Below are 15,807 nucleotides of genomic sequence, written 5' to 3'. Positions count from 1 at the left end.
GGGTTACGTTTGCCCTCCATGATTGAAAATGGTCTAAGATATTACGGAGTCCCTAGTCCAAGTGGAAGGATAAAAGCTTACATGACATGAACTTACCGTAATTATGGCGTTTCGTGCCAATGATCCAACGACACAGGTAATAATCTTTCTACTCGGCATTGTATCATTAACATTGCAAATCATGATGGCGATAAATTGCTCTCCATAAAAGGAGATTTTTGCTAACATGGTGCAGTAAAATGGAGTTGCATAGGTGTTTGACTAATCTTTTGGAAGAGTAAAACCAAATTGAAAATCTGGCTGCATCATTGCCTCAAAGAGAGAAACTTTCATAGAACACGTTTACAACCACCATCGCATCTTGGGCCACTCATACAAGGTCAAGTGAAGAGAGTCTTACACATTGCATTGTATTAGACTATTAGTTATCCGAGACGTCATGGTCCCGATTAACTTATCCTATGTAATTTCTTCTCTTAGGTCACATTGTCACAATTCGAAGGACCTACCAATATGTACAAATTCGGTTCGATTTTTAAAACCTTACTAAGATGTGAATCCCACCGGCTAGGGTGTTCGCATACCACCTTTTTCTCGGTCTTCTTTTGTTGGCAATGTTGCTTATGGGAATCCCATTGGACTCTTTGATTTCTTCTACTTGGTGGATGCAATCGGAGAAGGATTCTTTGATGTATGGGGAGTCTTCCTTTCTTCCATCCCTGAGGCGTTGTTTGGTACAATTTATGGCGTTCATTGCGGTCGCTGGTTCATATTGTTGCTAGGTGCTGCGGTGGCGATAATAGCAGAAGGCTAGGGGTTGCTTTTGGTTTGCTTCTGTTTTTTTAACCTAATCTCCTATTTGGGTGTTTGTTGTTTTGTTTGGTTGGTCCTCTTTCGCTTTTTGTGCTTGGTTTGGGCCTTTGTTGTGTAATAATTCTGTTAATAATGAAATTTTTTTACCTTTGTTTCAAAAAATTTAAAAAATAAATAAAATAAAAGATGTGAAAGTGAATACAAACATAAAATAAAATAAAAAAATGATCACGGTTTGCTCCAAATTTACTTGTCATACATAAGCCATTTACCAAAAATAAAGGAAAAGCGTAACCATAATTTATAAAGTAAGGTGTCTTATCAATCATTTGTGTGTTTTTATTTTTATTTATAATTACCTTTAAGATACTAAAGGCTTTGTCAGAAATTTGGATGTCACATTTTCTGCAGAATTTCCTTCTCATGTTGTGCAAGTTGGTGGAAAAAGTAAAACCTGGTTAGACTCGTTTTCTTACTCCCGCTTTTATCGCTGATTTACGATTCCCCGCGCTTATATGTGCAACAGTGACATAGCCGTATTAGGCATTAGGACTGACTGACTGACTCACAGAGAGGGAGAGGGAGTGGCCTTTGGGTTGGGTAGGCTTTTGGCCCTTCGCACTTTTGTCCAACCTCCTCCAGTTAGAAAAAAAAAAAGCAGCAGACAACAGGGGAAAACAGTGACTTGAGCTCTTTTTATAAGACCAAGGACAACCACTCGAAAACCCCACCTCTCCTCTCTCTCTCTCTCTCTCTCTCTCTCTCTCTCTAAAACACTTCAGCTTGGGTTCCATTTCTTCACACCAGCATGAACAGCCACCAAAGCAGCAGCCCTCTTCTTAGCAGCTGGGCTTACTACTGCCAAGGAAAGGTAACCACAAATTTCTCAAAATTTTCAGATGCTTAGGAGCTTTCTGAATTTCTAGTCTAATTTGGTCCTTGAATTTGCACAATGGGGTTTATCTTCTCCACAATTTCATACCCAACTTTCAATTTTACAACTTTACTTTGTTTTTGGTGAGCATCTCATTGTGTGCTTTTAAGTATCGCCCTGGGCCCTCGAATGAGTGTCAGGTTCAGGGCGAGCTTAAACTTGCATGATGGGGTTTCTACTTCTAATAATTTGAGCCCAAAACCTCAAATTTTGAGACTTTTTTGGATCATTTTTTGCTGAAGTTTACAAATTTTTTATGATCACACAGAGCGTGGAAGAGTTGAGGAATTCTCTTTTGTACACAACAGTGGAGCTTGAGCAAACAAGAGTTGCAGTTCAAGAGGAGCTAAGAAAAAGAGACGATCAGATGTCTCATCTCAAAGATCTGCTCCAAAAAGCCATCAGAGAAAGAGATGAAGCCCAAGACAAATGCCGAAGACTTCTCCTTGAGAAACTCCTCCTCCAACAAACCCAGCAGCAAACCCAGCAGAAGCAGCAAACAGCTCCTCTCTCTGGTATTTCAAGCATTGAAGACGAACCCAGAAGAGGAATCGACTCCAACAATGGCTTCTCCTCCTCAGATTGTGAAGAAAGCATTGTATCTTCCCCGGTTATTGACCCAATTCAGCAAACCCAGCAGCTGCCACCAGCACCATCCATGCCACACCCAGCAGTGGGGCTGCTGCCTGAGAAGCCATTGCCTGAAAAGGGAAAGCTTTTGCAGGCTGTGATGAAAGCTGGCCCATTGCTTCAGACCCTTCTTCTGGCCGGCCCTCTGCCGCAGTGGAGACACCCGCCACCGCCGCTGGAGTCGTTTGAGATCCCCCCTGTGACCATTCCTTCACCACCACCACAACCACCATTGCAGACCCAGCTGCAAAGCCAGCTCCAGCACCAAGACCCCTCATTGGTCAACATTAACTGTGGCATAGTTAACAGAAAAAGAGCCCTCTGTGAGGGCTCTGCCTCTCCTCCAGAGACCAAGTTCCAAAGGGTTGCCCTCCACTGACTCTGCAGCCGCTGCTTCAGATTATGATTATTAATCTACCCCTTAATTTACTGTTTGATATTTTTAATACAACTAAAAGGTTAGTGAGGAGAAAAAAAAAACCCATGAAATTTCCAGATTTCAATTGGGTTTTTGTGACTGAACTATCTAGATTTGTACAGAGAGAGAGGTTTGCTTCCAGGTTAACTCAGTGAGAAGAAGGCAGTAAAAAAATCAGAGAGCTTTGTTTGTTTAGTGGGGGTTTTAATTTGCCTATTTTCTTTTTGGCCCTTCATATTCTATTTTGGTAATGTGAAAGGGGTCTTGAATTTTTTTCCAAATTGTTGTGGGATGTAAAATGTAACTCTGATTCTAGTTCACGAAGTTCATGTTCATTCTGATTCTGTCTTGGTCGAACGGATGACGTGAATCTGATTCTGTCTTGGTCGAACGGATGACGTGAATCGAGAGCTTTGCCCAGGATTTCTCTAGTAAGATTGTAGGTGTGGAGTTGTTGAAGTTTATTAGAAGATGGGTGGTGTGGCCAACAACCAGAAAGGTTAAGAGCCTTGTTTGTCGGTTTGAGTGGAACCCAAAAATCAGAATCAGGATCTGGTACTGGTGTGATGTATGATTATATACACACACACATATAAATATATATTTGGGGGAAGCATGATTGTTTAAGTCCAATCCCCATGTAGAATTCTCCCAACATCAATATTTGTTTTCCCTAATCTCTAGTTTAATTCTTAATTCTAAATTAACTAAGGCATCTTTTTATCTAATCTGCCCCCACTTGTTTATACTTAAATTTAGCTTAAACCTTTATCTCTCAAAAGTGGAGCAAATTATTGCAGGTTAATCCTACTTACCAATAACATTTCATTACTAAAACTTACTCAGTTGACTTTGCAGTTTCTAATTCATTGGCAATGAGCAATGGAGGCACAATTTAGTTCTCCCTCAAATGATAACAAAAACTCACCTGCAACGGGGTATATAAGCTATTTTATGTTTCTGCCTTCTCACTTCTAGGATAAAGAGATAACAATAAACGAGCATACATCTAGTGCAGCTAAGTTGTTACATCGTTTTACTATTCCAAGTGAAAATTGAGGACCAACACTAAGGCTGAATTGATATTTTTAAGTGCAATATATTCCATCAATTACGGCACCATCAAATTCAAATGCTATTAGGCATGTTTTGGCAGATGGAAGAAGTCATGTTTTGGCACCATCAAATTCAAACAGTTGCAGGCCTTGTGTTCTTCAAACTTAAGCTACAATTGACAAGACATATGGTTTTCAACAAGGATACAGGTTAACAAAACAACTGTACTTGCACATGGAGACATGTGACCTTCCAAAGCTCTCTAAGTGTCATTCTATTCCCTAGTAAAGTATGTTTTTTGTTAAAATGATTTACATTTCAGCTAGGTCGTGTTTGGGCGAGAGATTTTCATTTCTTAAGTCGAGTTATGAGTGAATGGAATACAAAATGATAGACAGAGGAGATTAGAAATATCGTTCATGAGCATTACAAAGCTATGTGAGAGAGATTTGCAATTGACTACTTTCAAGTCCGGATTTGCAAGCCCTCTCACATATGTTTTGTAATGCTCATGCAGGGTATTTTTAATCCATTTTGTGACGCTAGAAGATGACCATTTGCAAGCCCTCTCACTTAGAAGATGACCATGTGACGCTACTATTCTACTCAAAAATGCAACTTGTGGATTTGTTTTTTTATCAATATACCTTAAAAGTTAGACATTTCAACCATATCGTCTACTCTTATTATAAACGTGGAATATACATCAGTGGCTTGTGTTCTTGGCCCATAACATGCAAATTGAGTGCTTATGATTATACTTTTATTTACTATTTTCTTTTTTCTTTTTTCTTTTTTCTTAAAAAGAACCAGCTGGTGGCCAAGCCACAATAATCCACCTTTCTAGAGATGGGATAACTTACACATTATACTTTTGTTAATTAGGAGTTCTTTACTTGGACGGTGAGTTATGAGTTTAGATATACAATTTAAAACTATATAGAACACGGGATTAAATCATATCATATTATAGTAGTGGCTTACAACTACAACAAGAAGGTTCCTCACAAGCCACTGTGACTTGCGATTTTATAGTCCATCGTTCGAATCATAATCCAATGTTTTTTCTTAACTCCGCAGGCTTTTCAAATCTACATCAAGGATTCATGTGCGTAGATCCTATAATCAATCTCACATACATTAACAGTCGACAATCAGCCACATTTAGAACAAAAGTCGAAAACTAAAGCTAACATTTCGTGTAACAGGGACTTTGACTTAAGGAACAAACACTTCAACATCGATAATGGACTTGAAATTTTCACCGTGGATGGGTGCCATAGGTTAAGGGACTCGGAAACTTTCACCGACCGGGCCGAACTATGCCCAACCCTACCAATAACTAGTTTAAACCCAGAACTAGTGAGAAATCAGAATATTTGGACCAAAAGATAACATCCAAATCCTGAAACGGTGGCTGCTAAAATCAATTGATTTTTCAACACGGCAGAAGCTCGAAGGATGGAAATATTCACTGGTTCGAATGTGATCCTCTTGACCAACAGCTCATGGTTCAAATGATTAAGACAAGACCTAAATTTCTTCCTTCAAAGTGGAAACGTCGTTGTCACATCCTTTCTTCTCCTTTGTTATTATTACAACTGAGAACAAGACTTTTAAACCATTCTATACATTACATTATCCTTCTTTTGGGGTTTGAAGGTTTGATGCAGCCATGTAATCAAGTAACATGGCGGAATCACGTTATCAGGCGCACCGTGCTGAAAATGATGTAGACAAGTAAACAAGACAACTGTGTTCATGATAATATGAAAGAAATATGCTAGGGGCATTCGCCAAGGCGTTTGTGTGAACGACTTCCGGTCATTGATGTAAGCGTGGGCCCAACCGCGTCAATGACCTGAGTCAACAAATGTGTGTGCACGGGTCGATTGTCCCCAAGAATTCCTCAACATGAACTAGAGTTCCGTAAACAAATGATTGAGATATGCTCCATCTTCTAAACAAATTAGTACTTCAATTAAAAAGGAGAAAATTTTGAGTTGATAATGCTTTGATACAAAGTACAGTTTTCCCAATATTTGATCAACAACAACAAAAAACAAAGCCCTAAATCCTAAATGAGCAACGGCACAGGATGAATATTAGCAGCCCAGGATAAAATTCTCAATGTTTTGACTCCTCTATATGTTGCCTCTGGCACCAGACTATTGGGGAAAGCACATTGAGATACTCACATGAGCTGTATCAACATGAGTGCTGATTTCTTTACACAGAAGGACATCTCCAGAAATGAGTAAAATGATGAAGATTCTGTTCCCTAATCATCTTCGTTGTCATTTTGATTGTTTGAATGGTTGATCGCTTGAGCATTATACAACTCGGCTACCTGAACTTAGAAGAAGTGTGTGAGAATACATATAAACTGTACAATAGTGTTTCAAATTAACTTTCTTCACCTGCTCAGATGATGTGGCTTGCTCCGGAGGTTTGTCTTCCCGAACTCGAATAAGACGTGGAAACCGGAGAGAAATACCCTGATCACACGTGCACATAGAATTAGATGAAGAAAACACATCATCTAATCCACATTCACAAGGTAATAGCAAATATTGACAAGTAAAAAAAAAAAAAATTCCAGTGAACCTTATTAGTATCCACTATGCCAACTGCAGCACGATGAACAGGGCTAATAGTCAGGTCCGCAGCTTTCACCTCCCAAACCTGAAAGAAAAAAAAAATACCATGGGTATCACAAGAAGAAGCTGTACTCCACTCCACCAAGTCTAGCACTTAGAAAGCAAAACTCAGCTATATTCACGCAATTCAGCTAAACTGCATTGTTTTGAAAACTAAACAACAGATGACCGGAAGTACTTAAAACTCATTCGCCATCTAACTTTATAGTCTAGAAAACTTCCGTCACTTGAGTATAAGGGGGAAAAAAATGGCAATCCTTGTAAATTTGAACAAATTTGTTCACATTCCACCTTTTTAATATTCTTGTTCAAGATGAAAAATTCAGCATTTTCGAGAAAATTGTATTTTACCACTTCAATAATTTCTTTAAATTCTCCAAACAAGCTGAGACTTATAGTAGCTCAACCCGTGGAAGTGTAAAAAAAAAAAACTAAAACCCATGAGGAAAATAATTTAAGAAGAGCATCATTCCATGAATTTTGATAGTAACTTTTCTTGTATCAAAAACAGGACCCAATCTCGTCTATAATATTGATTTGCTCAAAGATCTCTCTGTACAGCTTAAGAATCCAAACTACCGGACACATCAAATGCAAAGTCCAAGATGTGCTTCAACAAAAATGTAAGATTCCTAGGGATTAGGAAGACTTCCAGCATAACCCTTCCCCCCACCCCCACAAAAAAAAAAAAAAAGGGTTTTGCTTTTTCCCTTTCCTATTTAGGAATCAGGACCAATGACTTCTAACTCTTTGGGTACATTTGCTCCTCCGGACTGGCATCCCAAATAGGGCTATGTAGGCTCTATCCTGATTTTATACAAGTTGAAAATGGGGCCCAAAAATAAGCCCTATTTCTCACTTTGTCAACTCTAAAGATATGAGCGCTACTGGTTTCTCCTCCCCCTTGTAGCTGATGGAGGTGTAAAGGTGTGTAGTATTAAGTGATAATTGGGAGTGGTGTCAGGTCTGGGAATTATATAAATCATACTATATGTTTGTTTACAGTTTTGCGGGCACTATCTTGCCTTTTAGTGAAGACCCCAAACATGAGACAAAAATAAATCCAAGCCAATCCACACTAATTCCTATAATTAGTCCTAGCCAAGCGACTCCTGTATATCAAACGCACCCTTAATGTGCAAAATGAACTGGGCAACACAATAGAAGTGCAGAGGGAGTTCTATCAAAAAGCTATATGCAAAGAAAACAAAAAGGCAATGGTTATTACCTCTGAGGGTTCAAACCATACATCTGGATTCATTGTATCATGATACCTATAGTATGACTGCAATTGACAAGAAAGCAAAATTAGCAAGAGAATCAGAAGAACAATGTACATAAAATTCAGACAGAAAGAAGGAATCACAGACCTTAGGTTTGGGTATCACTTTAGTACGGAGACTGGCAGAACGTTCTTCAAGCATTGCTTCAGTGAGTCCAGTGCCTGTAAAAAATAAAGATACATGGCCGACCAATCAGTAATAGGTAAAACATATTGGAAATCACTGAAAAGGTTGCCAACACATACATAAAAAAATTGCACTGACCTACTTTACAAATGCTTTGAAACTCTTCATTATTGCTATCATAACAAGCAAGGAGGAAAGCACCATAGACACCTAAGGAAGACCAGATTATGATTATCACCTCCACCTTGTATTTCAATTTAAGAATAAGATAGTGACAGTTTAAAGAAGAAGAATATTGCATCATTGAGACATTGAAGATAAAACTAAAAGATGTAAATGACTGGAAACCTTTAAAGAGCGTCACTTTTACGTTGAAGAAAAATGGGAGAATTTTTAATTATTAAATCCAGAAAGACAAACATTTCAACAGAAAGTGCCCCTTCATTCAACTGAAAATGCTGTTTCATTACAGTTACCTGTACGTTTTCCCCGGCCATGGAAAGCAGCAATAGGCACCAAGTCTAGTGAGTCCCCAATACTGAAGGGCATAGCAAACGAATAAACATAAAATTCACAAAGCTTTATCAGGATTACTAAAATGGAAAACACTAATTCTTACCTGTCCATGTAATCTTTCTTCAATTTCAGCCAGTTAAGTGATCGCTTTGAAGGCTCGTATGTAGCATCTTTGGTCAATGTTTTAATAATTAAACCCTCAGAACTGCAATCCAGGATGAAGGAATAACAAAAGAAGGCCATAGCTCAAAGAGGACAAACTTATACAGATAAAAATAAACTGGGATGCAAGTGAAAGACCAAACCACAAATAAATTAAATTCTAAGGCAGAAGTTCAACACAATTAATTAGTACATTTTTCCACCTTCATGAAATGTATTTGTGCAAAACTTGAAATCCTAGTGATCCAATGACAGCACATTTATGAAATTCGAATTACTTTATCTAATGTTCATATCCATTTGCCCCCTGAAAAGTCAAAAGAATGGAGTGAATACCTTGAACCGACAGCAGCATCAAGAAACTTTTGTATTTCATCAATATCATTTGATGTTAAGGCTGTGGCAAACTGAAAAAACCCAGCTTCTTCCACAAAAGAGTCATACAGACACTGCACAATGCAACAACAGTCTCACATGTAAGAATATAAATATTACTTTCTGGTGTAAAAGCAGAATAAGAAGAATGGTCAGAAGACATTAAAAACCCAGAATTTCTTATAAAGCAGAACCTTCAACAATAATTGTGGCACCTAAAATGAATTAGTCAATGGGGCACCCTTCTCGTAATCTCACTGTAATCAACATAGACTTATGGTACTATTAAGAAGACACGACACCTTGTTCCGTCTTTTCTTGCACTTTTGTTTTCATTAATGTTCAAATTTTCCTATGAAATAATACTGTTGATGCCCCAAGGCATCATCAACGAAGACTAATAAACTACTAGAAAAAAGGACGAAAAGAAGCAGCACAGTTGGCACTTTAAACTTCTTGCACTCCCCACTCTAAACACATGAAACTAATGCAAAGGCATTGAATAACAAGAAGTAAAGTGTCAACAGGTGTAATCTTGAATGATACTACTGCCCGCTACTTTGCTACCTGTACCTAGAATATAACCTTTTCCAATTAATAATTAACTTCTATTATAAACCTTCCGGCAGTATTTGTTCCTAAAGGCAATTAGAGATGCCATAGCAGGCTGTTTAATCACACTAGTTAGATACCAACACAAACATTTTCCTGATTCAAAAAGGGAACCTATCAACAATTTTGATACAAATGCGAACATAAAAATAAATTCAAAACATGAATAGGAATGGCAAAGATAGATTCTCAATAAAAAAACAATGAAAGAACAAAAAAAAATTAATAACACCAAGAAAAGAAAGAACAAAAAAGACTAGAAATAGTAAATTTCGACACCAATTCATTTTATTCTACTAAATAAATTAATCAATAAGATATCCTGGTCATACAATATGCATGACTTGGATATTAGTTATTAATTTTTAGAGAAACACAATTGCTCCCATCCATAAGAGCAATAACAGTAAGTTGTAAACTTAATTGGGAAGAAAGAACAAAGTTATACCTCTCTACGAACTTTCAGTTGTTCCTGAATAAGTGGTCGGCCATTAAGATACAACATATCAAAAGCAAATATGCAGACTTCAACCTTGATCTCACTCAAGCTCACATTTTTACGCGCTCTAGTGCTGAGTACCTGCAACAATAATATCTTGTAAAGGCTTTCAAATCTTAACTCAACAATATTCAAAATTAAATACTGTCCCGGGTGTAAAAAGCCATAAAACAATATTTTTACAGAGAAAAAAGTCAAAAAGCATTCAGAAAATATTATGATATTCATGCACCATCATTAGTGAAGCCGGAATAGATGGTGTAACCGCGAAGTATATACCCATATATATGCGTTATCATTATGCAAAGGAAGGGTAAGCCAAAGGTCAAACTTTGGTAACTATTCTTCCACAAGAAGAATACACAATAGCATATCCATAAAATTATTTTTGGTACACCATTTGAGGATACCTGCCCTTCCGTAAGTGCTTTTCTCAACATGTTTTGATTTACATTTTTATATATAAGTATATCTAATATTCAAATAAAAAAAATGTTTGAGAAGCTTTGTGAACGAAAACAAATATGGAGTGACCCCAACTCCAATAGGTGGGTAGCAAATCACCATGAAGAGCACCAAGAATAAAACTGGAATACGATGGGGAAATAATTTACCTGGAAGGGCAGAATTTTTTGTTTTTCACGGTCATAACCAACAATTTCACAATCCAAAACGAATGATGTTACAGATGACTTCTTTAACCTGCAAGCTGACAGAAAACATTAGCAACTGAAAATTTGAGAGCACAATAAGCATTTTTTTTTCTTTTGTCACAGCATAATTAACATTCTGGATAACATGAAGTTGCAACCATACTTTAACAAATAAACTAGTCAAATACAGGTTGGAAAAATTCTAAACACATCACCAGACCACAAACATTACAGGCATTAATTTGTTTACAAAAACAAATGCCTCATCACCCATTTATCAAGTCTAACTTTTCAGAAATATCAATCACCTAAATTTACTCAGTGCAGTGTATAGTTTATGACATTAGTTTCATTAGTGGGGATGTAGTAGTAGAAGAAAGATCCCAAAAGAATTTTGAAAATATTCAGTAACCAACCAACTCTTTAACCCATCGCACATGGAGAAATGCACTACAGATTGATTCAGTTTATATTATAGGAGATGTGAAACCTTCGAATTTTTATTCCAGAGTACCAAACTCCCTCACGTATTATCACCCCTAAGTTCCATATGAAATACCATACAACCAAGATAGAAGCCCAACCTCGACACTGCAGCAACCACATCAGGATACTTTCCAGTGTTTCGTTCAGCATTTCGACTGTATATCTCAACAGAACCATTCTCCATGAAATGTATCTGTAAGAAATGGGAACGTTATTGTAACCAGAAAACAAAAAGGAATGAAGCATGCTATGGCACACAACATATCATGAACCGAAAAATGTTACATGTTGGAATTAACAAGATGGTATCACCTGGGCACGTTCTCCATCGTACTTGTATTCACACGTGTATTCTGTATCCTGAAACTTCTGTACAATCTCAGATACCCCCTTAGTTGGTTTTGCTAGCATAGGCCCAACTGGGACGCCCAAAGTAAAGTTGCATATCTCTGGAAGATTCCATACACCTCCACTTAAAAGGGCAGGGATGATTTTATCGTAATCAGGAAGCAGAGAGTACACTTGCTTAACAATCTTTGCTGCCTGAGAAATCAAAGTTATAGAGAACGTATTACAAGATAGAACAAAAGACCATCAACAAAAGATCAATTCAGCTTGTAGCTAATTAGAACTACTTATATTGTCATAAAGATCAAGTATAATGGTCTAATAGCCAAAATTATTGTTATCTACTAAATAACCCTACAAGACCCATAACTCTTAGCAATTACCAATTCAGTAGCAGATTATAAACTCAGTATCAACAAAATTTGATGGCATGAAGATTTCTCTAGAACTACATCATTTGACCTAACGAACCTAAACTCACCTCTTCTAGAGGACTCTGAATATGAGAAGGTGGTGTCGAATGTTTTTCAGTATACACTGCAGCTTGTCCCAATGCAGTTAATAGAGTCTGCTCTGCCAATCCAATTCGCAACTTTGTCTACAAAACAAAACCCTTAAACCTTACAATAGGCTAAAAGGTGTTAACAACTGAAATTTACTATATAAGCAAATTACAACCTGAAGCAAACGGATCAGATATAGAGGTTCACAATCAGTGGCAGCAACAAGAAGTGCCTTGATATGGTTCTTTTTCTTCTCCTGACTATCCTTCCCAGATTCCTATTAAATTTTACAAGCAAGGGCAAGTTAATTACAAGAACAATATCCTATAGTAAAAAAAATTGAACCCCTCCACAAAATCTTCATATCTTATCCACCAGTAAATTTAAGGTAAAATTACTAAAGAGAAAAATGTTCACCACCTAACTACATTCCATACAGTGTAATCTTTTTTCGCTTAATTAAATATGGTATAATCCAACCATCTACATAATAGTTATTTTCCCTAAATAGTTTACAATAACTCAGTGCATCAAAACTACAGGAAATTCTCCTTGATAAACAACATAAAGAAACATAATTTAATGGACCTACCAAAAACCCTTTTTAGCTTTCATAATTCATAATTTACAATAATCGTCCTTCTGTTCTAGTTCTACGTAAAAAGAAAATTTCCAAAAAAAAGATCCTTTGACAAGAAACATAACGTGTCAAGGGAAGTGGACTTTGATCACCACAAAATTTTACACTCCCACATTGTTTTGAAAATGTGACAACTTCTCAACAGAATGCATATAAGGTTATAGTACTAGAAAAGCAAAAAAAAGAAACATCAATTGAGAAAACAAAATTGTACTTATCAACACCAGGTCCCTACATAAAGCAACCCACGGCAAGACAAGAAGAGGCATCAAAATCAATACATCAAAGTACTAAAATTTCAGAGTCTAAGTTCGGAAATATGAAGATAGATCACCTTAGCTAGTTGACGAAATGTACTAAAAACCTTGGTGACAGTTAATGCATCAGGCTTGCGCATCATAGATTGTGAAGAACGGCTTTCCTTTGCAACACAACCAAGATCTCCCAGCTCCTATAAATTTCAACCTCACTTATCAGTAAAGGAAAGAAAAATAAACTGCATACATGAAAGTGAAGTTCCTAGAAGATTTAAAAGACAAAATGCATTTAATGTGACAGCTAACTCAGATAGGAGCACTGGTAGCATGAAGTAACAAAGATTTAAACATCAAAAAATTCCCACGCAACTCAGCCTCGACAAAATGAAAGAAATCAACTATGTGGAGCAAAGATTTATGACTTTCTGTTCTTTAATCTTCCTTCATTATATCATGAACTAGATGAAACAACCCAATTAATCATAAAAACTCAAAACTTGATGAAACAAAATCGATACACGTATTCAAGATTAAATGAAAACACAAAACCCACAGTAATAATACCTTGTATTGCTTCTTCACATGCGCTTCAGTCGTCCCAAAAGCCTCTGCAAGGGCCTTAACAATCGAAGCATCCCCAATTCCAAGCTCCAAACCCTCATGCGCCGGAGCAATCCTATTCGCCGCAAGATAAATCACAGGCACCAAATCCTCAGGCGTGGTGTACATTACAGTCCTCAACATGTTACAAACAATATCCGTGATCACAATCCGACCCGTCTCTTTGTCAATCAAATTGAAAACTAAACAAACAAACACAAAAGGAACCCTCTCGCCCTGGCCCCAATTCGCCACCAATTTTGGGTCAAATTCCCCGGCTTTCTTCTTCAGTAGCGGCATTCGGCTCTTCAATTCCTCAGTCCGCTTCTTAGCACCCGCCACCACGCACACTTTCTTCCCTGCCGGAACCACCTCACCGCCATTGCCAGAACTTTCTTGAGCTTCTTTAATTTCCTTGGATTCCGGAGCTTTGACTTCCACGGATTCTGGGTCTTGGGTTGCGCCGACGCTTTCGGGCGTAGGCAGCAATTGGGGTTTTTTGATAGGGTCAGTGGAGTCTAGGGCTTTGCGCTTCTTGGAGGGAGAAGGCTGGGACTTTTTCTTGGCGGCGGCGGCGCGGGCGCCGGACATGAGGGCGTCGAAGGCGGAGGGGCGGGAGGACATGGCGCGAAGATTAGGGTTTTGGGGGGAGAGGGAAATGAGAGGGAGAGAAGAGGGTTTAGGGCGGAAGAGGGCGATGGGGTAATGGAGACGGAGGAGAGAGGGGAGGCGTAGACAATGGCATGAACAGAGTGATCGTGAGAGCATCAAATGGAGAGGATTTGGGGGAGTGAGGGTGTGAGACTCGAGAGAAATGGCGGGAAGGATTGATTGAGGCGCTCCAAGTGAAGATCAAGAACAAAGATGTATTTTTACACATGTTATGTTTTTAACGGAGAATTTCCAAATTTTTATAGAAATAACGTGAACTATAATTTACAGTAACTAAAATTCCGTCAATTAAAATTTCATTGTTTGGATGTCGAATGCATAAATTATGAAATGACGATTATTACAAATATCATTGTTTGGACAATTGTTAAAATTTGTATTATATACAAGAACACCCAATAAAACAAAAAAAACCGTTAATTTTTTCACATGCAATATCCAATTTACCTTTTCTACAATGTTGCAAAATAAAATGTCCAGCTATAAATAAGTGCAATCCTCAATGAATACATCAGTGTGATCAAGCCATCAAACCAAAAACTAGGGCTGCGAATGCTTTAGTAGATAAAGGAACACACTCTTAATTTTGCAACAATTAACAATTTCTCAAAGCAATAGTTTACGAAAATAAGTCTACAACAATATGACAGAGTTGATTGAAGTAGGAAAATCTCAGTAAAGCACACTTGCAAATGTCAACTAACTTTCGTGACGTGAAAGGCTTTTATTCTAACTAATGTTTTACTGGAAGCACTATAATGAAAATAATTGTATACGCCTCATGAAACAGGAGCGGATCCACATAGGAACCCAGGTGGTTCCAAAACCCTCCAGAGGTCGGAAAAGTGTTTGCGAGACTGTCACCAACTGAAGGGCTATGTTTAATTTCTGTCCATATTACAACCTTCAAGAAATTACTTTTTTACTGAACAGTGTTAGACTATATTTATATATCATTTCCAACCAAAGAGGGCTATTTTTTAGCCCCCCAATAATTTATTATTTTAAGTTTGTTCTTTAATTTTATTGGTTAAATGAATTAAACTACTATATTAAAATAAGGTTTCCGTGAGTGCCACTTGTCGCTAAACGTTTTAAGTTTCATGTTATTAAACATTTTAATTTTACTTGCATGTTAACATAGACATTAAAATGAGGTAATGTCACATCCCGACCCGGGTGGGACCACTTCCCGAGCCCGCTCCACCACCGTAGCATGATATTGTCCGCTTTAGGCCTCGACCACGCCCTCACGGTTTTGTTTCTGGGAACTCACACGAGAACTTCCCAATGGGTCACCCATCCTAGGAGTGCTCTCGCGCGCTACTCGCTTAACTTCGGAGTTCCATGGAACCCGAAGCCAGTGAGATCCCAAAAGGCCTCATGCTGGGTAGAGATGAGAATATACATATAAGGATCACTCCTCTGGACGATGTGGGATGTCACTGGTAACATCCTATGAAAGGGTGAAAAAGGATGTGATAAATTGTGTAGAAATGGATTAGGTATTTCTAGGAAAAAAAATAGACATTTTAATTTTTTAAATTTCGCCTTTAAAAAAAAA

The 15,807-nt window shown here is 37.7% G+C and overlaps 2 protein-coding genes across 3 annotated transcripts; one reads left to right on the top strand and one right to left on the bottom strand.

Annotated features, from left to right (window-relative positions):
• Nucleotides 1-1,524: 1,524 nt before the first annotated feature.
• Nucleotides 1,525-3,422, top strand: LOC137716238 (uncharacterized). Its single transcript, XM_068455662.2, has 2 exons — nt 1,525-1,684; nt 2,016-3,422. The coding sequence occupies exons 1-2, from the start codon at nt 1,622-1,624 to the stop codon at nt 2,754-2,756; spliced, it is 804 nt and encodes a 267-aa protein (XP_068311763.1). The 5' UTR covers nt 1,525-1,621; the 3' UTR covers nt 2,757-3,422.
• Nucleotides 3,423-5,809: 2,387 nt separating this feature from the next.
• Nucleotides 5,810-14,454, bottom strand: LOC137715379 (DNA ligase 1). Of its 2 annotated transcripts, none has more exons than XR_015960864.1 (17): nt 13,536-14,454; nt 13,049-13,165; nt 12,250-12,351; nt 12,053-12,169; nt 11,536-11,766; nt 11,322-11,416; nt 10,699-10,786; nt 10,034-10,165; nt 8,935-9,047; nt 8,540-8,641; nt 8,397-8,458; nt 8,063-8,130; nt 7,882-7,955; nt 7,740-7,796; nt 6,459-6,536; nt 6,272-6,349; nt 5,810-6,201 (listed from the first exon to the last, which is right to left on the bottom strand). XR_015960864.1 is itself a non-coding variant. In XM_068454683.2 (17 exons), exons 1-17 carry the CDS (start codon nt 14,337-14,339, stop codon nt 6,133-6,135), a joined length of 2,391 nt encoding a protein of 796 aa, XP_068310784.1. In that variant the 5' UTR covers nt 14,340-14,453; the 3' UTR covers nt 5,810-6,132. The 2 variants fall into 2 exon arrangements, 1 of the variants encoding a protein (XP_068310784.1); XM_068454683.2 differs by having other exon boundaries at nt 8,059-8,130; nt 13,536-14,453.
• Nucleotides 14,455-15,807: the final 1,353 nt, after the last annotated feature.

The sequence above is a fragment of the Pyrus communis genome, chromosome 3 (assembly GCF_041283825.1).
Source record: "Pyrus communis isolate YQ-2024b chromosome 3, ASM4128382v1, whole genome shotgun sequence".
NCBI classification, from domain to species: domain Eukaryota; kingdom Viridiplantae; phylum Streptophyta; class Magnoliopsida; order Rosales; family Rosaceae; genus Pyrus; species Pyrus communis.
The sequence above is the reverse complement of the archived record's forward strand: the minus strand, read 5'-3'. Positions and strand labels throughout refer to the sequence as shown.

Coding starts and splice junctions, on each gene's coding strand:
- LOC137716238 (XM_068455662.2), top strand. CDS start 1,622: ATGAACAGCCACCAAAGCAGCAGCCCTCTTCTTAGCAGCTGGGCTTAC. Junction 1,685..2,015: donor CTTACTACTGCCAAGGAAAG/GTAACCACAAAT, acceptor ATGATCACACAG/AGCGTGGAAGAGTTGAGGAA.
- LOC137715379 (XM_068454683.2), bottom strand. CDS start 14,339: ATGCTCTCACGATCACTCTGTTCATGCCATTGTCTACGCCTCCCCTCT. Junction 12,352..13,048: donor CATTTCGTCAACTAGCTAAG/GTGATCTATCTT, acceptor AAAATTTAATAG/GAATCTGGGAAGGATAGTCA. Junction 7,956..8,058: donor TCAAAGCATTTGTAAAGTAG/GTCAGTGCAATT, acceptor TATTTTTTACAG/GCACTGGACTCACTGAAGCA.